The sequence below is a fragment of the Serinus canaria genome, chromosome 1 (assembly GCF_022539315.1).
Source record: "Serinus canaria isolate serCan28SL12 chromosome 1, serCan2020, whole genome shotgun sequence".
NCBI lineage: Eukaryota > Metazoa > Chordata > Aves > Passeriformes > Fringillidae > Serinus > Serinus canaria.
This window is the reverse complement of record NC_066313.1, coordinates 49291137-49315494: the sequence shown is the minus strand read 5'-3', so window position 1 is coordinate 49315494 and position 24358 is coordinate 49291137. Positions and strand designations below refer to the sequence as shown.

The following is a 24358-nucleotide window of genomic DNA, read 5'->3' as shown; positions in this document are numbered from 1 at the left end:
CCTTTAAAAGTCCTTCTATTGTCTTGTGGCCCTAGTTCAAAAGAAAGTGTCACTTTTTGCTATAAAAACATCTTTTATTTCCTTGTAAGCTTTGTGTATGTAGACATAACAGAATCCAGTAACATCTGATTACCTGAGCGCAACCTGTCATCTGGTTAAACAAATGTTGAGGGCCCTCTCCACCAGTCCAAACCCTTATCTGTCCACACACTGCTTCATATGTAAATATTATCCTCACTGCAGTTTGGAAAGAGAAACCCTCCCTGATTTGTGGACAGCTTGTCTCTCATCATCACTGCTGTTCAGGAAGAGGAACTCTGCCTGATGTGTGGACAACTTTTTCTCTTTCAGGCTGCTCTGTGTTTCTTGTCAGCAGGAAAAAGACTGAAGAGTGGACACATGAAAAGTCTGGAACACAGAATTCCTAGAAAAATGTTATGCTAGAAACCACAATGTGTGACAAATTTCCAGAGATACTTTGGAGCTAAATGAAGCTTAGAGGTAAACTCGTCTGCCAAAGGGCGGGACAGGGCTGCCACTATGCAAAGTCAGTATTTACTATGAATTTCTTATGGTTTGTGGTCCTGAGTGTGTTAAATGACGAACACAGTCATATACACACACAGTACCTGAGAAAGCAAGTTAGTGAGCCTTAACAGGGCTGGAACCCAGCAAGTTCTGGAAGGAAGAGCTAGTTCTCAGGAGGAGCAAGTTCTTGAGAAGAGCTAGCACAGATAAAGTCATGCACCATGGAATGCACTTCTGCTAGGTTTAACCAGGCTAGAAATTTTCCACTTAGAAGTCAAGCTACAGAAGAATTTTAGCACTGATTATTAAAGCTGCAAATCAGTAATATACTGCCAGATTATACCCAGTAATTTGAGCAGCTGTTTCAATGAACAGTTGGAAGTTTGACTGAAAACATGACTGTTCATGCTCTAAGGTCAAGGGCTGGATGTTTATTGAGATATTTTTCCCTTTTGTTTTTTCACAGCACCAGTGCAGAAATGCAGATACCCCTTCCCACAGCCCAGCACTTAGGGCAGCAACCAGCTCCACCTTGTCCAGGCTGGTAAATAAGTCTCGCCTGGAGACTTCAGAAGCACAACCTTGCTCAGGGCAGCCTGCCACTTCAGCAAAATTAGAGTAAGTCAGAATGAAATGTGAAAACATTACATGAAAGGGGACACTTCAGAATGATAGCTTTTGGGCCTTATTTTTCCATTTTTTGGATATTCATTCTATCCATAACTAGAATTTGGGTATACGTGCTTTTGTACATACACATGCCTAATTAGAGTTACAGATTCTCATTAAAAGACAAAGAGATATATGGATTTAAATCATTAGCTCAATTCCTTACAAATGGCAAAGCCACTCAGCTACTGAAAAACAATAGGAAAAAAAACCCCATGGTATCACTGGGGGTATACATTATTTTTCAGTTTGACGTGACCGTGGATGGTGATGAGAGCCACAGAAACCAGAAGTCAAAAGAAAAGCGATCTTCCATGTTCCACTGAAATTACTTTATAGTGAAGTGAAATCAACATGCAGACCTCAGTTCCTCCCAAACATCAGGAGTGTGAAAAACACCAATAACTTGTTTTTTAAAATTTTAAATATTTAATAGCAATAAAATAGTTATAAAAATGAGCAATGAAAAAAAATGAGCATAAAAAAAAGAGACATAAAAAAAAAAAAAAAAAAAAGAAGTTTAAGTCGGGATACGGTACGAGACGCGCTGCTTTTTAACTCCGCATTTCCAATTTTGCTTTTTTAATCCTCGGTGTAGCCTTCCAACCCCCCCCCCAAAAAAAACTCAACTGACAAAAACAATCCTCAAAAATACAAACAGACAAACAAACAGAAAAATAAATAAATTTAAAAAAAACAACTCCAAAACAAGGACAAACTGCACGCTTCAGCGTTATTTATTAATTGATAAAGCTCCGCCCCGGGCTCAGGCCGGCCCGCTCCGGGTGACGCCACAGCCGCGACCCTTCGGCCCCGCCCTCTGCCGCCTGTCCCGGGCGGGGGCGGTGGCGCAGGCGGGGCCGGGCCGGGCGGGGCTGGGCCAGGCCAGGCCAGGCCAGGCGTGGCGGGGCTCGGGGCGGTGGAGGCTCCCGGCTCGGTGAGGTGGGCGTGGGGTCAGGCCGTGCCGGGCTGTCGGGGTCCCTGCGGAGCCGAGGGGCGCGGGTGGTAGCGGGGCGGGCAGGGGGAGGCACCGGACGCCGGAGGGCCGGGAGCCCCCGCGGGCAGGTGGTGGGAGGGAGAGGCGGGTAGGGCCGGGATCTGGGCAGGTTGAGGTGACCCTGGTGGTAAATAATGTATTGAATGTCTTGAGGGGTTATTTGTCATAATACTTCGGAAAGCCGCTCCTTTTATTTTGTCTTGTTTGTTTTGTTTTTAAAGGATTCGTGTCAGGCCGTTTTGAGTTTCTTGAATCTGGTAAAACGTTGTTAGACACCAGAAACCGGCAGGCGCACATAGCTAATGAAATAGTATTAAATAGCCGTCTTACATAACACTAAATTTTCCATGACGATCTTGCAATGTTTTGGAATGGTAGTACGATGTCTTTGTACTTCGGTGCTGCGAAAAACGTCAGTGCTGGGCAGCGCAGCTGCGAGATGAAGGGCATTATCTGCCCTCCTGGTTTTCTGCTTTCTCTTTTAGAGAAGTGACAAGTAGGCACCCGGGGCCTGAAAGCTTTGTGGTGACAGCATGTGATGGAGCTGCAAACCAAGGAGTCCAGAAGGAAGCTCTTTTATTTGGACAGAAATAATCTTAAAGCAGCAGTAGATGAGGAAAATTAAGCGTGCTGGCTGAGTGAATGTAGGTGCTAGGATGCCACCAGCCTGAAAAGATGATGTAGGCTGAAATGTCAGAGGATGACAGTTTACTGAAGTATTTGGTAATTTTCAGAGGAAGAGTTACTTTAATAGCACTAATTCTTTCTGTTGTCTAGTCTGTGATATTATCTAGCATGACAAATTTTCTTTCTTTGGTTAAAAACTAGGAGTAGGCCACCACTTAATGAAAAATTTAAAGGCTTCTTTAAGCAATTTAAATAAGCTAAAAGCACAAAAACGTAAATTTCTTAGCTAGTACTTGGCTGGTATTAGTTTAAATTCTAGATACCATTTAATTCTTTCAATTCTTAGAAGTTACTAATACTTTCTTACTTGCTCTTTTCATAGAGAAATAAGGCTTAAACAATTGTGTTTGCATGGTACTTCTTAGTTGGTGGCTGAGAGAAAAACAGTTTGACAAATAAGAAGAACTCGTGGATTACAGGTGTTTTAGTTTGGGGTTTTTTAAAATTTGATTTGCATTTTCCTCCCCTGCTCTCCTTCAAAAATAGTGAGTTGGCAAGTATATCCTGCCTCTGTCAGTCAGGCAGTTTAATCCTCTTAATAAGCCTTAGACTTCATGTTTACAGTCTAGCAGTGAGATCTACCATTGACCTGTATTTTTGTTAATATACATTACTTTTTAATGGAGTGGACTTTCCTTCTTCAGAGGATGGATGGGTGAGATGGTAGCTTACTATATGAAATTGAACTCGGGTTTCTTTGTTGCACTGTAGCCTCCTTTGGTCAAGTCACTTAAACCACAGAGTATGCCTGTGCTGGTAGAAGAAAAAGGGCTCAAGTGCTCGACTGATCTGTGATTATCTACAGTGCCCTTAGTTCTTGCCTCAGTTTTGGACTGGCTTTCTCTGAGACAAAGTTCCTTTGAATCTTAATTAACGCTAAATGGTACAGATCTGGGCTGATCTGAACAGGCCATAGGACCAAAGATTAGTTGGCAGTGCTCTCAGTATTGTAATACACATTTTCCCATTCATTTCAGCTTTAAAACAGAGGAAGTGAGATTCAGCATTGTACAGGAGTGGATTACAGATTAGTATTAAAATATGCAGGACACTTGAATGCTATATTAAGATCGTACCCTGAAAATAAGAGTGAATAAGGATATTCCTTGGATATGATCAGATTGCTATTTAAATGTTCTCTTTCAGAGAATATTTATTCTTGTGTTGTGAGGGAGCAATTAGTTAAGCTTATTTAATTCTTTTGCATTAGTTTTTATCAATTACTAAGAATGAATGAAATTCAGTTCTTCGGGCCGACTTTTAGTTCTCACATGTTTAGCATGAAATCTACTGTGATGTCCTTCCTCCATTTCCAAGTGCTCTGCCAACCAAATGCATTATTTGGAGGTGACTGTGCTGCACATATACTGCAAACTTGGGATGTTTCAGACAATCAGAGTTCATGAGCCAGCTTTTGTAGCCCTGCCATGCACCAGTGCTCTGTGGACATTGATGGTGCTGACATCTCCGTTTCCTTACAGACCTTTTATAGTGTCATTAAAGACTGAGCTTTAGCAAGAGCGGTGCTGTTGTCAGTATGAGAACTATGCAGTGAAGAGTAAATGAATTAAATATTAGGTTGAAATGTAGTTAGGATTTTACCTGATGTCGCTTCCAGTCGCGTTATATGCTAACAATTGCTAGCAAAAGTATTATTTGAAACCTGCAAAGTATCTTTGCATTAACCTCACCCAGGAAAAAAAAACAAATCAATAAGCAAAGGTCAAAGGGGACTTGTACTGCAGTTGTGTTCAAACCAATGAATCATTTACTTCAAGCCTTGAGAAGGGACTTTATACAGGCTTCGGGATACTGGCACTAAAATTCTTAAACCAGTACATTTTGCTCAATAGAAAAGTAAATGGTGATGATACTTGTCTGTCCTTCTCAGTCTTATAAACATTTTCTGTGTTTTAATTCTGAAATCACAGTCCTAAAATTCTCAAATCAGAGTCTTTACTGTTAAATTGGTTTTCATCTTCATACCCTAATTAAAAGGAAAAGTGGATTTTTCCATAGCAAATACAACTGTTGACACACAGTGATGTGGTTTGACTGTCACCATGTTTTTTTGCTGTAAGAATCCAGCTATATTCACAACCTTGGAAGGAGTTCTTTCCAATTGCTTTTACTCGAATTGTTTGCTCTTGTGCTGGTCAGGAGCATACTTTTAACTTCTAAAGGTGATGTCCTTGGTGGTTAGTAAATACACACTTATGCCAGTGTTGTTCTTTAGCTTAAAGATGCTGAGCCTCTTGGCAACAAGTGACTGCAGTAAATAGCAAACTCTCCTCTAGCCCAAAATTTGCTACGTGATGGGCAGTGAACCTGGTGGCTTAAGCTGCTGCTGACCCACTCCACTGGGCTGCATTCCCAAGCACCTCTGCTATATTCTGCGCTACATATCTGTTATTGTGCTGAAACCACACATCTTGACTTTATGTGAAATTTGATTTTGTAGCATCATAAAAACCGATGCCTCCCAGATTACATGGCATTTCTGTTGTGTGACTGCAGAGGCATAAGTTACCTAAATGCTGTCTGCATTTTCATTATAGAATGTGGGAGTAGAACAAAGTATTCTTTGACTCTTTAAAATCTTTTCATGACCTGCACTTTGTAAGTTTCTCTGTTTTTGTTGGAGTAGGGGAAGGATATTTTCCAGATTATTTTTTTTTTTTAGTTTGTTGATCATCTAAAACAAGAAGAGACATTAAGTAAACTTAAATGTAGGTACTATTTCAGGATTTTATTACAAGTTTGGGTTTAATTCTTTTTTCTTTCCAAGTAATTATTTACTAATATTGATTTACTTTGTTCTTTTCCCCCATTATATTTGTAGAGACTAATCCAGTCTCTTAGCCTTTGTTGTATTGCCTTGGTAAGCCAAACCTACACCTTTCTATGGAAGAGTGGTTGATTCATCAGGGAAAAAACCTGCCCACCTCTTCCTCTTCTGGCATCTTCTTGGATGTGGCTCAGTGTATGAATTCTCACCAATGCTCTGTATGGTGGTATTAATGCTTCTGCCCATGTAATGGAAATATTTTCAGTTTTGCACTTTGTATTTTACTTAACCCCATGTTTTCTGTGGCTTAATATCATTGTGATTGACAGATGTCTCATTTCATTCATCTCCTTTACAGCAGAGAATCATGGTTTTGCTTGAAAATATCTGCTCTTTAATTTAATACAGTATCCCATTTTTGTTGCCCACAGTCATTATTGTCTTCTAGTATAATTGCCTGAATTTCCTGAATTGACAGTGCCTCTCAAGGCTACCAGCAAAAAAACCACAAACTAAACCCAAATTCATTGGAATTAATTATTTGCATTTCCTGTGTTTGGCCAAGACCAACAAACTGTGTACAGTTAAAACAATGAGTTAACACATTTTAGAATTCAAACAAGCCTACTGGATTCTTTTCTGCTCTTCAGTTGAAATACATCAATCAGTTTGAGGAATACATTCCGAAACAGACCTAAGAACCTGAAAACTTTTGTATGTTGGTACTTCTAATTTTTGTCGCCAGGGGTGCAAGGATTGTAAAACCCAATTGCCTTTTCTCACTCTATAAGCACTGTAAAGGAAATAAGTAATTCCATGCTTTTATTTTGTAAAGCACAGCTTTAACTGTTCAAAGTATTTCACAGTTTTGTTTGTTGATGTTAGTTGATCGAGATCTAAAAATCTGTTGAGTGCTTTCTCTTAAATTATTCAAATAGAAATGTACTGTTTGTAAGTTCAGCTTTTATTTAAATAGACAAAATGGTAACTGAATTTTTTAAAACCTTAGAGATGTTTTTGGGAAAGTTAGATTTTTTTAAAGTTATTTGTTTATTCCTCTTGTTTGCTACTGATCTTGAAGATGAAAAATTTAGTATCAGGCATGTCCATGTTCTTCTCATGTTTAATTTTTAAGAAAGAAATGTCTGTGATGTAAATAGATTTGATAGTTATAGATTCCTTGTTGTCTTGGAATCATGTCAGCTGAATCTGAATGTTATTAGGAGATAACCATAACATATCAGACACTCTTCCAAGCAACTAGATAGTTTTCTGCTAATACAGGCAGTAGAGTCATCATTAAGAAAACATTTTATTCTAAGGTAAACATTGTTTGGCTTTCTGTCTGTATATTCTTATTGATTTTTATTCCAGTTTGCAGTAATGGAACAACTGCGGGATCCGGTTATACAAGAAGATGCAAATATTAAAGCCATTAATGAAGAGTACAGGAAAGCCTTTATTTTTATCAATAAAGGACTGAATACAGATGAACTGGGTCAGAAGGAAGAGGCAAGAAGTTACTATGAGCAAGGGCTTAACCACTTGCTCCGGGGAGTTAGCATTTCATCAGAGGGTCCTGCGTGCGCAGGGTCCCAGTGGGAGTCTGCCAGGCAAATGCAACAGAAGATGAGAGAGACCCTGCAAAATGTTCGTGCTCGACTCAGCAGTCTAGAGCAAAACACCCCACCAGTACAAGCATCTCCTGCTGTGATGGATGCCCCTCCTGGCGTGCCCAAGTTATACCCCTCCATTCCTTCCAAAGAAAAGCCAGAAAGACCCCCTCCCCCTAATTCTCTGTTTGTTCCAAGTCAGTTGCCTGCAGCAGATGGAAGTGTTGCAGCTGTGAGTCAGGGGCAAATTCCAGCTATGAGTCCATCATCTGCAAAACCTCTTTGTCTGCCAAATGAAGCACCTCCTGCCTATACTCCTCAAGCTACCAATGGCCACTTTACTGTGTCCTACGGCACAGACTCTGGGGAGTTTTCTTCTGTCAGCGAGGACTACTACAGCAACAAATGTACTCAGCCACCTCCCCTGGAAAACCTGGGAGTGGATGCAGATGAGCTGATCTTGATTCCCCAAGGAGTACAAATATTTTTTGTGACTCCTGATGGGCAGGTTAGTGCTCCTTCATATCCTGGATATCTGCGCATTGTCAAGTTCTTGGATACAGATAGTGAAGCTGCTCGGAATCGTCCACCAGCGTTTCTTCAGGTAACAGGAAAATAATTTTCTCCTTTAATTAAAATTTTGAGAACTGTCATAAAGGTCTAACAGGAAATCTTCTTAGGTTCTTGCCCTTGTGAGCCTAAATATCCCTGTGATAAAACAAAGGATGTTACAGGTGTTGCAGAAATGGTTTTCTGCAGGTACACACTTCTACAATTCTTTCTGTGAAAAGCACCTCTGTGTCTTCCCAAGGTTTTCAAGTGCTCACTGTTCTGGTGAATTCTAGTATGTAAAGGACTTGACTTAACATGTCTTTCCATTTCATAAAATTGACTTATTTTGTCACATAGAAAAGACATTTTGATTCACCTGTTGTAACAAATCAGGATAGAATGGGGTTAGGTGCTACCCACTTCATTGTCAATTAGTGATGAAGTATTGCAGTTCCAACTGATAATTTGAAATTTGAGGGTCCATGTTAATCCAGACTCAGAACTACAGATAAAAGATGCATTATTTGTACTTTTTCCGTCCTTACTTTCTTCATGTGGGCATGTTCTGTAATGAACATAATATTTCTGGTCTGGATTCTGACTTTGGATCTTCTTGTTACAGCTAAGATTGGCTGGTTTGGGGTCTGCTGGATCAGCTGCACTCATGTTTGGTGTCTTCAATAGTAGGCCAGTGACAGCCATGCATTTTTATTTGTCCTGTCATATAAACCTGTCCTGAGATCTGCAGGCACTGTGAATCCTGACTTATTTGGCAGTTCTTTTCATTTGGGCCTCAAGATGAGACCTCATTTAAGAGAGTACCAGCCTGAATTCTAGTCCTGTGAAAATTAATATTTTCTCTATGTTGGACTGTCAGAACTAATCAAGAATGATAGTTCCAGAATCACATGGGGATTGTTTTTCTTTTTTCTTTTTTTCAAGATGGTATAAGACTTTTTATTTTTCATCATAGAATCATAAAACAGTTTGAGTTGGAAAGGACCATAAAGATAATTTAATTCCACCCCCGCTGTTATCAGCAGGGAACCTTTCACTAAAAGGTTCCACTAGAAACTTTATGGAAAATCAAGTTTATGGTGTGCTTCAGTATGTTCTGCCTATATTTCTTTTTTAAAGCCTCCTTTGATCCTTTGTACTTGTTTTTCCTAGGTCTGTGACTGGTTGTATCCTCTGATGTGTACCCAGTCTCCTGTTCTGTGCTGCAATACTGGGGTCTACATGTTCCCCGACACAATGTCCCAGATACCAGGGTCCTACGTGGGAGTAGTGCTGTCTTCAGAACTTCCAGCAGCTGACAGAGAGCTGTTTGAGGATCTGTTAAAACAGATGTCTGACCTACGAATCCAGGTAAATTTCTGGGCAGTCTGTTATAAGCCAATAAGGAAAGGTATAAATCATCGATATATTCTCACATTTACATTTAGTTGTGTAAAATGACAGATTTTTGTCTTAGTGGTAAGCTCATCTGTGAGAAATTTTAAAATACTAAATTGTAAGCACAGAGTGGAGTTCAAGACCATTTTTTATACTTTCTCTGTTTTTCTGAAAGAGAACACAGGACCCAAAACGAAATTATCTGTTCAGGAGAAAGCATGCTTTTCCTTTATGTGTACATGCACATAACTCTGCATAGTTTTGATGATGGCATTCTTGGAATATTGTGCCCAAACATCTTTACAGTTCAAAAATGTTAAGCCACTTCAGAGAAGATCTGTGAAAATAGTATGTACCTCACTCAGAAATCTGCCTTCCAGTGGGATTTCAAAGTAGATAAATCTGGTGCCGTATTGCAGTAAGATGTTGACAGGTAGAGAAAACAAACAAAAAACCCCCCCATAATTGAAAAAATGTGCAATAAAATTCAGTGATTTGTAATAAAGTGGAAAATATTACTGTAAGAGCCCTGGAGCATAATTTCAGGAAGAGTGGTGATCAATAACTACTTAAAAGATTATAGCATGATTAAATCTTTTCATGCAAGAATTTGTTGAATCACCAAAAGCTGAATTCATTGATGATGAAGGACCCGTTTGGGGCATCCCATGAGGGCAGAGTTCTGTTATGGTGTAAATCCCGGTGAGTTCAGCAGGGAATTTCACTATCACAGGAGGCCATTAGCTTTTACTTAAAAGAGGAAAGTACTACAGAATTATGTGATATTTGCTCACTGGATAAAATTCTGTCATTTTTCCTGCGTAGAAGTAGTTCAAAGTGGATATCTTATTAGTTCCATTTTTTCCTAAAACTTTGTGTTTTTGTTAATGTTCCCTGATGCGCTGTCACAGGTGCCAGGATCCCATGAGAGAGTAGGGTTACCTTCAGAGCTCCCAGCAACTATGAGAGCACATTTTGAAGATAAATTTAAACAGAGGTCTGGCCACAAAGTCCAGGTAAATCCCAGGACATTCCAAAATCCTATAGTAAAAAAAAAAAAAAAAAAAAAAAAATCACAGAAATGCATGTTAGAATTGCTGATTTGATTGACAGCAGATGTGTATGCTGTGTCCTCTGGTTATTTTTTTGTTGGATGGCTTTTTTGTGTTGTTGTTTGGTTTCTTATCAAACACCAATTCTGTTACTGCAGCTTGCCACATTTCAAATCAGCATATTTCTGAAGTCTTAAAACTGTGATATAGCACAAGTATTCCAAAGCCTACTCTGATGGCTATTTAATGTCTGTTTTACATAGTAATCATGAGGATTTAATTGACAACTATATTTAATATAATTACAATACTTAGTCCCCTGTCTTATTAGAGAATCCATTTTTGCTCCTTAGGGTAGATCTTAGAAGTCTTGTTGACTGGTTTTCCTTATAGTGCCCCAACCTGTGGCGTAACTAAATTACATCTGAAACATAGTTTGGGTTTTTTAATAGTTTTTTTTTTGTTTTTACCTGTAGCTGTTCATTGAGGTAATTTCTCCTGTTCAGCCCTCAGAGTGCTATGGTCACATGCTGAAGACATTTCTTGAGCACCAAGATTTCACATTGCTGTGAAGCAGTAAATGATGATGTAGTACATGTCGGTGATACATTGTTAACCTTCTGGGTAGCAACCTCCTATGGTTTCATCTACTCTTTCCTGTTAATTTTGGTACTACAACATTCAACATGTGCAATACCCTGCTTTTGTATCCAGTAAATATTTCATGGGAATTTAAGAATTCCCTGTAATAGCAAATACTGCTCTGTATTGTGTATTCTCATCTGCCTGTGGGTTTAATCTATAAATGCTCTCATTTAGACTCTTCTAGACTAAACAAAAATGTTTTTTCTTTCTGTCATTAACTAGCAGTGCTTTCAATCTTTGAAATGCTTGAGGGGCTTATTTACTCTTACATTGAAAAAGTTATTTTAACAAAAACTTAAACCTATTACAATTTTTTTCGGTTTCTTTAATTAAAGTTTAATTATACATTGTCTGTGAACTGTGTAAAGTGATGTTACACATTTTAGAAGTGCTAAGCACCCTGTGGTAGTGGTTGCTGTGTTTTAATGATTAACATCTACTCCAGAAACAGTGGAGTTTGACATGAAGTAACAAAGGACCTGTCCACCCAGCCTTAAATAGGGGTCAGTATTGTACACAGTTTGATGTTTTCCTTGGCTGTGCCAGTCTGAAAAAGCAGCAACAGCACACAGCATGAATAATCTCCTTTCTTTTTGAATTTGGGAGGAAAGAATGAGGAACAAAACAATTGCAACAGCTGCATTCCTTTAGTGTAGCTGCATTCTCTAACCAGAGACCATGCTGAATAACAACAGAGTTGACTTCTGTCTGAGAAGATAAAAACAAGAGATGGACAGTCTCTTATCTGTTTTGCTGGTGAACTAGTAGTGTAAATTTTCCCAGCTTAGTTATTTGGCCATATGGCTGCATTGGCAAGCAAACTTTTCGTTGTAGCTGGATAAAAAAAGTGTACAAAAAGCTGACCTGCCTGATAAGCTTTTGGATGTCTTGAATTTTTGTGGAAAAAGTAATTGAGTCTTAAATTTAGCCTGAGTTTCTGTACACTTACCCAAGGCATGCACAACTTTAGTATTATTTGACAGTGGATGTGTAAACCAGAAATACTGATGATATGTTGCAAAGTAGATGCTCAGATGTTTGCTTTCACTTGTCAGCCTTCTGAAGCCTCTAGTGATGCAATTCACTTGCCTCAGACTGTACATATCCAGCCACAACCTGAAGAAGCTGAAGATCAGAAAGAGTTACCAGAATGGAGTGAGAAAGTTGCCCATGGAATCTTGTCAGGTACAGCTGTAATAAGGGGACTTGTGTTGAAACAAATGCTAGTGACATTTAAACAGTATTTTCACCTAAATGCATGGGTGCTGATAGAAGTGGAGGGATCCGAAGTAGTTGTTCACTAGTTCCAGTGTTGATTCTCTAAAGGATGCTTTGGTGAGCTTTATAAAAAGCATGCAGAATATAAATCCATTGCCAACAGTTTGTTCATTGCAAATGAGTTTGGCTTCTCGTTTGACTCTATTAGAATATCACCTGCTGGGACTCAAACCACTGTGACAGAACAATTTTACCCCTGTATGAACACATATTACAGTAGGCATCTGTTGTGATTTCTGCAGATAAACATGTGTTTTTTTTCCTCTGAGAACCTTTGAAATTTACTGATGACCAACAGCTGATTATATATGAATCTGCAAGGAGGGCTAGAGGGTTGGGTTTGTATGTTTTCCTAAGTGCTAATAGCATTGAGATCTGCAGTTCTATCAATTCTAACCCAGTTGGTGCTTGCATATCCATGAAAAAACTGAATATCTGTATTGGGCCAACATTTGGATGTGGGCTGGCTGTATTAAATAAAATGAATGTAAAAAGTGGTGATAGAGGTGCAGAAATTACTGCAGGACTTCTGTGCTGTCCCATACAGGGCAGAATATAATTGCAGACTCCTGTCAGGAATTTTTCTAAACATTCCTGTTTTGCAGAGGCAGAGGGGGATAGCTGAAGGAAGCACAATCCATAAAATTGTACATACTAAGAAAAACAATTTTTGCCTTGAAGGTGCATCTTGGGTAAGCTGGGGCCTAATGAAAGGAGCAGAATACACGGGTAAAGCTATTCACAAAGGAGCTTCTAAACTGCGAGAGCACATTCAACCAGAAGAAAAGCCAGTGGAAGTCAACCCAACTGTAGCAAAGGGACTTCACGTAGCAAAACAGGCTACTGGAGGAGCTGTGAAAGTCAGTCAGTTCTTAGGTAAAAATTTCCATCTCATAAAATATAATATTTTGCCTTAAATAATAAAAACTTCATAAAATGCAAGCTGGTTTCTCTAGCCACTAAACTAGAGGAGTTACTGACTTGATAAAATTCAGAGATCAGTAGTTTGTGCCTCATTATCTCCTGCAAGAGACATGCTTTAAGACTAATACATACTACTTGGCCTTGAGACATCCTTTTCTTTCCTAAAAGAATAGTCTGTATAGTCTTAATTTTGAAATGCTTTTCAAAGTTTTAGGCAGTTAATTCAAAATGTCTTTTCTTTTTTTAAGTTGATAACCATATTTTTTAAACCTCTATTCTCTCTGGTTACTAACATACAGTAACAAGAGAATGCGTGTATGCATATTTTTAAACACACACAGCTGAAACAAGTCTATCTGACTATGTATAAATATCAAAATAGAAATGGCCTGGATGGTCAAAAATGGCCAGAGGTGTCTGGAAACCCTAACAACTCACAATAATTTAATTTTGTTATTTATTTGCATATAATGTTTATATTTACTGTCTGATGACCCATCCAAGTTTAAAAGTAAATTGTGCTGATCTTATAAACTACTTTGAAGGGTTGGAATGCTTGTAAGAAAGACTTCTACAGAAGACAAGTCAGGAAAGCAGCAGCTTGTTTTCTATCTACAAATTAGAGCTAACAAAGCAGTGGAAACAGTTTCTTGAGTGAGAGATGTGGATATATGACTGTTTATTCACAAGGCCAACCTTACATGTTTCTTAGGATTTGCAGCTATGTAGAACCTGAAAAATAAAGTTGTTTTGTATCAGTTGGGCACTTAGATGTGGATTAAAGTCTGCCTTTCATACAAGCATATTTAAATAGAAACATCACTTAAGACTTCACTGAAACTTCCTGTTAATTATGATTAAAGATTTTTAAAGAAGGATGTTCTATGTTCTCACTAAATAACCTGCATGCTATTGTTTTATGGTAGTTGAAGGGGTGTGTTCTATAGCGAGCTGTGTTGGAAAGGAGCTGGCTCCACACGTGAAGAAGCATGGCAGCAAGTTAGTTCCAGAATCGCTAAAGAAAGATAAAGATGGCAAATCTACTTTTGATGGTGCTCTGGTTGTAGCAGCAAGTGGAGTTCAAGGTAATAAAAATTCCTTACACTTTTTTTAATGACGTATTTTTAATGGAATGAACTCAAATAAGCTGATTGTTTCTACAGGGTTTTCAACAGTGTGGCAAGGTTTAGAAAGTGCAGCGAAGTGCATTGCTAAAAGTGTTTCAACGGAGACTGTAAAAACGGTCAAATACAAGTAAGTTATGTTTTTATTGTTTTCATATACAGCATACTGTTATTGTCTCTGAATACTCGCAAAAAAAAGCTTATGAAAGCACAGGAAAGTTAACTGAAATGCCTCCTTTGCTGTACTTCTGTAGCATGTGATAAGGTGGTGCGCAGTAATGAGCATCTCTTGTATGCAAAAATCTGAAATGAGTAAATGATTGTAGGAAGTATTTTTTTAGTTCTTTGTAGAAGTATTACAGCTTCAGGCTGTCTTACAAACAATGTTCAAATTTATATCTTTGCTCTGTTGTATAATATTATTATGAAAAAAAATTACTGGTTTAAACCTCTGAACTCTAATCCTGAATTTATGCCAGCTTAGCTAAATTTATGAAAAATAAAAGAACTTTGTCTATCAGCAGGTTTGGCTAAAGCAAGGCAGTACAAAAAAAGAAAATTTTGTAAGGAAATCTAAGGCATATATAGCAATAATAGAACAGCCTCACTTGCAAAATAAAGAGGTTCTTAGAAGAAGTTAATGGGGGAAGAGGACAATAACATTTGGGATTAAGATGATGATTCTAAGTTGATGGAAGGATGAAAGCTGTATGCATGCACTGGAATATGCTGTGGAGAATAATGGAATATATTGAAATAACTGTGAAACATGAAATGCATCCCTCACAAAAAGGGCAGTAGATTTAACAGAAAGTGAAGAGTAAGCATAAGCAAGCAGTTTAAATGGAATTGGTGATAAGTGTAGCAAAAGAGATATATAAAAGGATTGCTGAAACTGCATACAGGCTACAAGCCAATAGTAACAAGATAAACATCAGCATACAGTATTAAGCAGATTGGCATTCAGGGTTGTGTTGTGATGCATTTCAAATAGGAGGCTAAATAGCAAAGTCCTAGTCAGTTGTGGTTTATTGCTAATGTTTGTTTGCAGTAGGAATGTCAGGAGAAATTGTACTGGTACTCATTTCACATAAATTCACATTAATGTTGTTGTTTTAGATACAAATATAGAAAATATGGAGATCAGCAGACAACAGACACTTAAGAGTGAAAAACAGTAAGTAACTACCTATTACAGCTAACTGCAATATGATTGAAAATATTTGATATGGAATCTTTAAAATCTATCCTTATAACTAGATTAAAATTTTACATAATCTCTCTTCTGTAAGCTGTTTTTTTATTTCAGTGACAAGGATATCTGTCACTCAAAATACCAGTGAATGCGCTAAATTCCACTTAATGGAAACAAAGCTAAAGGAGCACCATCAGTGTCTCTAAATAAAAAAAAATTGGCTAAAATTTAGCTGCAGTATCCTTGTGGATGGAATTTTAGAGATGCCTATCATATGCATGTTGATTAGAATGGATGGGAAAACGTAGCTTTAGAAGTAATGTGTCTGCAAAGTCCCATGCTACTACCTTTATTTAAAACTATTTAAATAAATGCAGTGTATATATCTGCACAATTTTTTGAAAAAGAGTTAAAAGTTATGCACTTCAGGCAGGCAAACTAAAAAATTAGTGATCAAACATTAGGAAGTTGTTTCTTTTACTGTACTGGACAAGCTATAATCCTGCTTTAAATGAGGTCACTTATTTTACTGATGCTATACTGTCTTATGATGTTCCTGATGTGAAAATAATCAAATTGACAAACTAATCAAACTGACAGGTACTTCTGCTGTGAGATTAATTCTCTGACCTGCAAATCCAGTGTTGATGATTCAAGGCTGTTGCTCTATCAGAGAATTAAATGCTAAACAAAAAACCCACAAATTCTTTTTATTCGGTCTCATTGTTAGTTCCAGCCACATGCTCTGGCTGCTGTACTGATATGTTATAGATTTTTGGATTCTTTGATATTCTTTGCTTCTCTCTATCTTGAGGTCCTCAAAGAACCTCTTGTCATAACAAGCACAGGGAAAAAGTAACTCTGCTGACTGCTGGGATTCTGATGCTGCCAGGAATATTTCCCTTTGCCCTGGTTTGTCTGACTGCAGTGCTCTCTGGAGAAATGTCTGGCTACCCAGAACAGCTGGAGTTACTGCTCTCACTGTACTCTTGTCCTCCTTGATTGTGCTCTCTGTGCACAATTGAGTCCTTAGTGCGAGACTGCCAACTTGCCCACTAAAGCACAAAGAAGCTGGACTCAAAACCCGTGGGAGAGACAAAAGGGTTTTATCACTTCATAATTTTCATTGTGTCCTCAAGATAGTTTTGTTGGCCCTTTTGGAGTTCTGTGTGATGCAGCACTCCAGGTGGGGGTCTCAGAAGAGAAGAGGAGAGGGGCAGAATCGCCTGCTGGCCATGCTGCTTTGGATGCAGCCCAGGATACAATTGGCTTTCTGTATAGAGAGTGTAGGAATTTAACCTAAGAACTAAGGTGAAAAAGAACCTTTAGTGATTGCACAAAACCGCTCTCCCCTCCCTTCTTATCGTTCTATAAATAGGTTTTTTACACTTCAAAATTAGAGGGGAAAAAAGGGAGAAAGACTGGAAGCATTCTTGAAGAAAAAGAGTAGAAGCATATTGGTATTTTCAAAGAGCAATTGATCTGATAGAAGAGCAGCCTTTATTCAAATGGCTTCATAAATTTTTATTTTATTCTTTAGACATATGGGCACTATGCTTATTATTTTTTCTTGGTAATGCCTGAATTTTACCCCTCAAAAGAATTCCCACGAAGGTTAAAATATTAAGTATACAAATCTACAAAACTGCTGTCTTTCCTTAGGTATGGAGAAGATGCTGGTGATGCTACAGACAACGCTATGAATTCTGCAATCAATGTTGGTGTTACAGCATTTAACATTGAAAATATTGGTATCAAATCTGTTGTAAAGAGAACTGCAAAGGAAACTGGCCATGCTGTGCTAGATGAATATAAAGTATTGGATAATGAGAAGAAGGGTAAAAAATGAAAGCAATTAAATACTTCTCAGAGCCTTACATTAGAGATTAAATTTCCTATTTAGAAGTAACTACACTGCTCATCTGATATGGAACATAAGTCACACTGTACTTTTCAAGCAACTGTTACTTAATTTGACAGGAAAATGAAAAGTAGGAAGAGCATTTGTAAGAGGAAAAATTAAAGTTGTCACCTCCTTGTTCAGTAAAGAACAAGGGGTTTAAACAACTGGATCAGGGCTTTAGGCAACTGGAAGGATATGAGTTTGCAGTTCATATACTTGCATCTTTAAGCACTTTTTCAAAATAATATATGGAGTAATAGATTACTATAGAAATACTATTGTGAATATTTTTGTAACACTTTATATTTATAAAGAAGGTGGTGATACAGAAAGAGTAGGATTGCTCATTCTGGAATAAGTAAAATTTCCAGTTTTGGCTTCATAACTATCCTTAAGAATTAGTTTTACTAATCAAGCCTTGTCTTATTTAATATGCACTACTAATATAATCATTGTGTTTCATTGTTTCATAGAGAATTTCTCTTTTTACCTACAAAAAAGCTGATCTTACACAAAGTTCATGCTAGGAGAAATGAAAGATGAACCTCAGGTAATTAGGTAGTCATTCTCTTTCAAACTTTTTTTTTTGGTCATCCAGCATATAAGTAAACCAAAGATACCAAGTATTTTTTCTAAAAGAGGGTATTTTCAGGTCTAGAAAAATGCATTTTCCAGTTGACTTCATAAGGAATATACAAAGATTCTTTGAAATTCAGGTTTTTGTGTAGAGAGGATAAAAGTATGGTTTTGCATAAATTAAAGTATTTTTCTGTGAAAATATTAGAGGGCACTGGGAAATTCTATGCATTCTGTACTTTTCAGCTGATCCAGAAAGATTCAGATTATATATCATGACTTCATAATGGAAGACTCCTGATGTTTGAACAAATAATTCTAATGGTCATCATCTTTATTCCATTAAATTGATAGTTGCACAAGGGTGTGAAGTGTTGAAAAAGACAATGAAGACAAACCCTTTTAATGAAGAGTTGTGTAGAACAGACACTTCTGTGTAGATTTGTCATCCCATTTGTTCCACAGTATAAAATAACTCAAGATGTTAAATCCTTGAGATGCTTTGACACTGCTACTTATTTAACACTTTACTATTGAGTTTTAAAGCTACTGCACATTCTAATATTGGCTGGACCTGCAACAGACAGAATGCCAACAACTTACAACTTATCTCCATTTAATGTAGGTGGAGAAAATAAGTATAAATTGTTGTTGGCAAGTGATATTTGTAGAAGATTGAAAAAATACAGTAACAACTACAGTCTGTTAGAATGGTAATAGGTGCATATTTTGTGGTAGCTACTGCAGGTGTGTGCTTAAGGTGAGAAATGTGAAAGGATCTAACCACTTGAAGTGTAACTTAGATTTATGCAAATAAAGATAAAATCTGTGCTTGACCTTTTTATGATATGAAGCTACTATATGGATCCGTAAGTGGAAGAACTAGGACTTCTTTAGAAGTAATAAAATAGCAGTATTGGGGTATATATACAGTATAAACAATCTCATCAACTAGAGCTTGAATATTTCAAACTAAGTTCCATCCAAAGTACACTGCAACAATTTCTGTTACTATAATCTGCCACTTGCCAACTTGTGTAACCAGTTAAAGACTGCTGAAGACTTAACACTAGCAAAAGCATTTTTTGTTGTTATGAGCTGTATTTACAATTATATAGGATATAGATATTTGTATCTTCTTTCTCCCTCCCATTTCAAGGTTTTGCATATAGCTCATACTGTTCAGTTTCATCTATAAACCATCAAAGCAAAAAGTTCCATTAAAACAACAGTTAAGATCAAAGTGTTGCAGTCTTCAAGAGACCACACTGGAGTACAGTGAGGAAAAACAACATTTAAATGCCATCAGTATCAGGTAGTGGGGTCTGGCTTAACCTGTGGTTTTTCTCTTCATGTGTATGTCTTTCAAAATGGATTAAAACTATTTTTTGAATTATGCCTACCCCATTTTACAATTTGTAATGTGATATATCCATGATCTTCCCTTTTACATTGTTCCAAAGTTTAGTTAATTTTCCCAGCTGATAGTATGATGCTTGAACTTACATCGCTTCACCTGCCACTTCTTAGGCCCAGGGTAGCAACTCCATAGGCTTCTCCTCCATTCTTCCACCGTATACGACAGCCTTCTCACATTTTCTGCCTTATCTCAGCTCTCCCTTTTATATATTAAGCTCCCAAAACCTCCTATATTAGGTTGGCTTTCTATTCATAGCTTGGTTTCATTTCTTTGAACATCTTTTGATACATAGAAGTCCTAGAAATTTTACTAAGCCGTGTAGTGTATTAGCTACTACGTGATTTCCTAAGGCATTCTTACTTCCAAATTTATTCAAAGACTTTTCTGCTACAATATTGGTCTCAAATCTTGTCTTTAGAGGATTACTTTCAATGATCCCTAAGTCATTTTAAGCAATGGCCATCTCTGGAATTTTCATTATTGTGTAGATATAAACTATGGTTCTTATCTCAAATGTAAACCCCTCTATTTGAATGGATTCTTCTAGATTCCAAGGGTTGATTGATTGCTTTGTTTAATGCTAGTTTAAAACCAACTTGGAATAGGCAGGCTATTTTTAATGTTCCCTGAATAAATCCCTAAACCCTTAAAAAGAATTGGTAAACCTACCTTCAACTACAAAAAACATGCTGACCAGCTTATGACAGAATGATGAGGGCTGGAAGGGAGCCCCTGGTCTGTAATCCTCCTCCTGCTCAAAACAGGTCCAGCCTGGAGCACAGTATCTACCCCAATTCTGCTCATGTTGTGATTATCTTCAAGGATGGAGACTTCACAGCCCTTCTGGGCAACTTTTACCCAACTTGACTCTGCTCAATATTTCCCCTTATACTGAGCCAAACATTTTTAAATGCAGGCGCATTCTATTGCATATCCTTCCATCATGCACACTGGAGGAAACTTTGGCTTCTCCATCTTATTTAGACTTTTCTATTACATAGCTAATTACAGCATTAAGCTCTCCTTATGCCATCTCTTCTCCAGCCTGAACAAAGGCAAGTTCCTGACCTAATGCAGCCCTTGGGACTTGTTTGGGAGTCAAAAGCTAAGCACTTCAGCATGTGCTGAACAGAGTGGAAGAACTGTCTCCCTCAGGCTCCTGGCCATGCCCTTGCTACAGCAACCCAGGAGCCCTTCAGCCTTGTTTGCTGTAAGCTGATGTTGGCTCATGGCAGCTTCTTCACCAAGAAGGCTCTGTCTTCTACACTAGAAGACAGAGCCTGCATTCTAGACACTACTCCAGCCTTATTGATCCATGGGCTTTATCCATGCCAGATACTGGGCTTTGCACTTGATTTTTGTTGAATTTCATTGGGTTTCTCCAGGCTGTACACCTGCCCATGAATGGTCACCCTTTTCCTCCTGCATACTAACTGCTTCTCCCAGCTCATCACTGTCATCAAATTTGCTAAGCTGGTGCTCAATCTTCCAGGTTTTCAGTCAGGAATCTCAGGTATTGATCCCAGAGTCAAGCAGTCATACTGCTGATCTCCACACTTCAAGCCTGATGGCCCAGACAATTTTCCAGGAGCCTTATGAACCAGTTATCCAATCCAGAACTCACCAATTCAGGTGTAAAAGTACTGCAGGAGACTACATGAAAGTCTTTGGTAAAGTCAAAATATGCAACATCCACAAGTTTCCCCTTGCCAACACAGACATTCATCATACCTTAGTTACTGGGGCTACAGAAATAACTTCTTTGTAAAAATTAATTTATGCCTTCAGCAACCAGTCTACCTTGCTTTTAAGGTGTTTAATGCCTTTACATATCATAAATACATATTTAATTATAAAATTCTGTTTTCAGAACACATTGTGTTGTGACCAAGTTTTCTAACTGTTCTTACTAAAATTTTTGAACTCAACCCATTAAAAGTCTTAAAACAATGACAATGCCTTTAGCAGTATCCATATACCTAATTTTAATCAATTTATTTGGAATAAAGAAATGGAGGAAAATTCTTTAGTGTTGCAAGTGTTATTATGTTACTGCTGTGATTGTTAAAAATACTGATGGTTCGAAGTTTTATACATTGTCCTGGTTTAGGGCAAATTTGGGAGAAAACCTCCAAAGGGGTTCCTCTAGAAAGCAGATTCGAGTGCTGGTTCGGGAAAAGGTTTCCTTGGAGAAAAGTGGAAAAAACCCTGTTTATTTAACAGGCAAAGCATTCCCCAGCACAAAAAATGAACAGTATTAAACAGTAAAACCTCTTGCTGCTCCAAAGAGATGACAAACTCAGAAAGTCCCCTTTGTGGGCTGTAGCTCGGCTCACTCAGTTTATCAGTCTCTAGTGCTGGAAATGCTGTGGTCCAGGCACAACCTGGTGGGCCACAGGTGCAAGTTCCCAGTGCTCTTCAGTCCAGAGCAGGTTCAAACTTCAAAAAGAAAAAACAGTCCAGGGAACTCCTCTGCCTCAACTAGCTAAAAACTAACTAAAAACCAAAGGAATGCTCTCTCCTGCCATCTGTCCGTGCTGCAGACAACACAGTCCAGGAGCAGGATGTGGGGGAGCAAATGCTAACAAGGATAACAAGTTCCACTCTTCTCTCCCCCACTTCACTCTGAGAACCAGTCTTAGAGGTGCGAAACTTTGGGCTAAACTGATGAATGGGGATACAATTCAGCATTATAAAGTCACCCCAGAACAGACACTCACACAAGACCTCAGTCCACAAGACACTTTTCCTTTTCTCTCACCCCAGTTCCCAAACGATCAGGTGAAGCATCCGGTTAGACCTGCTTTGTTGTGCCAATCCAGCCAGTGTGGTCTGTGCTCATCCTTACGTGCACATTGACCTGGTTCCTGAGAGCTTACTTGGTTAAGACACCTAGTAATCCCTGGGTGAGGGTGGGACCTGAAAGTATCCTGGAGAAGAGGTCAAATTAAAGTCTCCTGGGGCAGAAAGAGTATGCTGTGGGCAGGGATACAGTCCTCAGTTCCCCTGTGCCCTCTGTTCTTAGACTTCTGATTCCAGGCCTCTTCCTGAGCTTTCTGAATGTGCCCACCCATTGAGAACAATTCATCAGGCTGGTTACATTACTCTTGAAGCAGTTATTCACAAAAAACTTGTAACAAGAAAAATGGTTACTGATTAAAAGCTTTGCTGTTAATATTCAGTAGAGTCAGTGAGTTATGAATGCTAACCTAGGTCCAAGTCATTACTTAAATCACTGGTTTGTTATCAAATGTGTTTTCAATATGAATCTTAAAAAGGTAGCATTCAGTAATACATGAAAGCAAAATGAGCAGCTAAATTTAAATGCAGTTACAGTGCAGCACTCTTCTAAATTTGTTTCTTGATTAAATTATATCAGAAAATTCTGAATTCAACTCACACCAAAGATGGTAATTCACAGATTAGCTGATAGCAAATTTATAACTTGAGACTCAAAAATCATCTCCTGCTCAAGAGGAGAAGTCTTATATATCAGACAAGTGAAATTAAAATTACTTTTTCTTCTTAGAATCAATCTTCCCACTCTCCATCCTACCGTTGTACTCCCATTCATTGGGTCCTGCTGGATTAGTGCCCTGCTGTTGCAGTATCGGTAAGGCATTAGATTGGGCGATTCCAATGTGACACACTACCGCTTTAGGATTATGATTCACAACATTTCAGGACTGTTTTGTGGATGGCAATACTGCTTTATGCTATGTTAAAGTAAAGATAACATGTAACCCATGTTTTAAACTTCTAAATCAGTGCTTCTGTTATCCAGCAAGTGGTAGGGCTATGGCATTTGGCTTGCCACTCATGCAACAGAATTACTTGAACTGAGAAAAACACACCCTTTCTAATAATATATCAGTAAAGGAAAATTAAAGTTCACCCCCTTCCTGGGAAAGTGAACAGATAGTTCCTTTAGTGAGCATTAAGTCTTGTGAATTGGTGAGTTGATCTATGGGTGCACTAATTGCTCCCAGTTTCACCCTGTCCCTTGCATCAAGTCTGGTGCTTTCCTGTGCAGCTGGTAAGGCACTTCGGATCACCTACCAGCAGAAACTGTAAACATTAAACATTTTCCTTTATGTAAGTCTTCAATGTTTCAGGAGCTGTACTGGCTCACTGTAGAGTCGCACAAATGTCAAAAGCTGGCACTGAAGCAGCCAGAAAAGGTGACAGGAAGAACCTGACAGAGGTTATACCACTCATACAGCAATAATCTGATTAACTCACCCCATAAACTCCTTGTTTGAAAAATGCAACATCAAACATTTTTAAGCATCAGTTGAGACCATGTAAGACAAAGTATTTCCCAGTATATACTGACTAACATCATTGACTTGATCAGTGATGATGATTAAGGCAGATTATTCTGGACTCTCCTGTCTCAAGTACTGATTTGTAAATAGCACAGATCACAATTATCGAGAGTGCTAAAAGATGGGCTGGTCACACCGTAGGGCAGGTTCCACCGCACTGTGCCTGCCTTCACATGTGGGTCACAGCATCGACTTAAAATCACGCTATTTCCCCTCCAGAAGAAATATTTTTAAAAATCTGCACACATTTGTGTTTCCCTAGATAATGAAAAGCTCAGCACACAGTTCAGCCTACACGGTCGAAACTCTTAACTGGGCCAAAGCTGTATCCTATTTCCCCCATCCGTTTCTGGTGATGCCGAGCCACATGCTGGGCATTTCGCCGGACAGAGGACAGAACAGCCCGTCAAACGGGGGCCGTCACAGCAGCGGCGGGCGAGCGCTGCTGCCAACGCGGGCGGAGGGGATGGGGCGGCGCGCGTCGGGGCCAGGGCAGGTGCTGGCGGTAGCGCCCGACCCCGTCCCCCCTCTCTGCTTTTTCTGGGCAGCGGGATAGCCGCGGGGATTGCGGAGTAAAAGGTGCCCGAGCCGGGGCTGGGGTGGCCTCAGCGCGCCGCTCCCTCGGGCTCCGCCGGCCTCTCGCAGCCGTCACCCCGCGCAACGCCGGCGACGCGGAGGATGCGA

At 38.8% G+C, this 24358-nt stretch overlaps 1 protein-coding gene across 4 annotated transcripts; it reads left to right on the top strand.

Moving 5' to 3' along the window:
- Positions 1-2058: 2058 nt before the first annotated feature.
- On the top strand, positions 2059-18762 carry SPART (spartin). Of its 4 annotated transcripts, XM_030234414.2 has the most exons (10): positions 2059-2139; positions 7044-7886; positions 9005-9202; positions 10141-10245; positions 11982-12111; positions 12886-13080; positions 14055-14213; positions 14292-14382; positions 15372-15429; positions 17110-17251. In XM_030234414.2, the coding sequence occupies exons 2-9, from the start codon at positions 7053-7055 to the stop codon at positions 15415-15417; spliced, it is 1758 nt and encodes a 585-aa protein (XP_030090274.1). In that variant the 5' UTR covers positions 2059-2139; positions 7044-7052; the 3' UTR covers positions 15418-15429; positions 17110-17251. The 4 variants fall into 4 exon arrangements, with proteins under 4 accessions (XP_030090274.1, XP_018764100.1, XP_030090273.1 ...); XM_018908555.3 differs by lacking the exon at positions 15372-15429 and having other exon boundaries at positions 17110-18762; XM_018908554.3 differs by lacking the exon at positions 15372-15429 and having other exon boundaries at positions 2066-2134; positions 17110-18762.
- The last annotated feature ends 5596 nt before the right edge of the window (positions 18763-24358 follow it).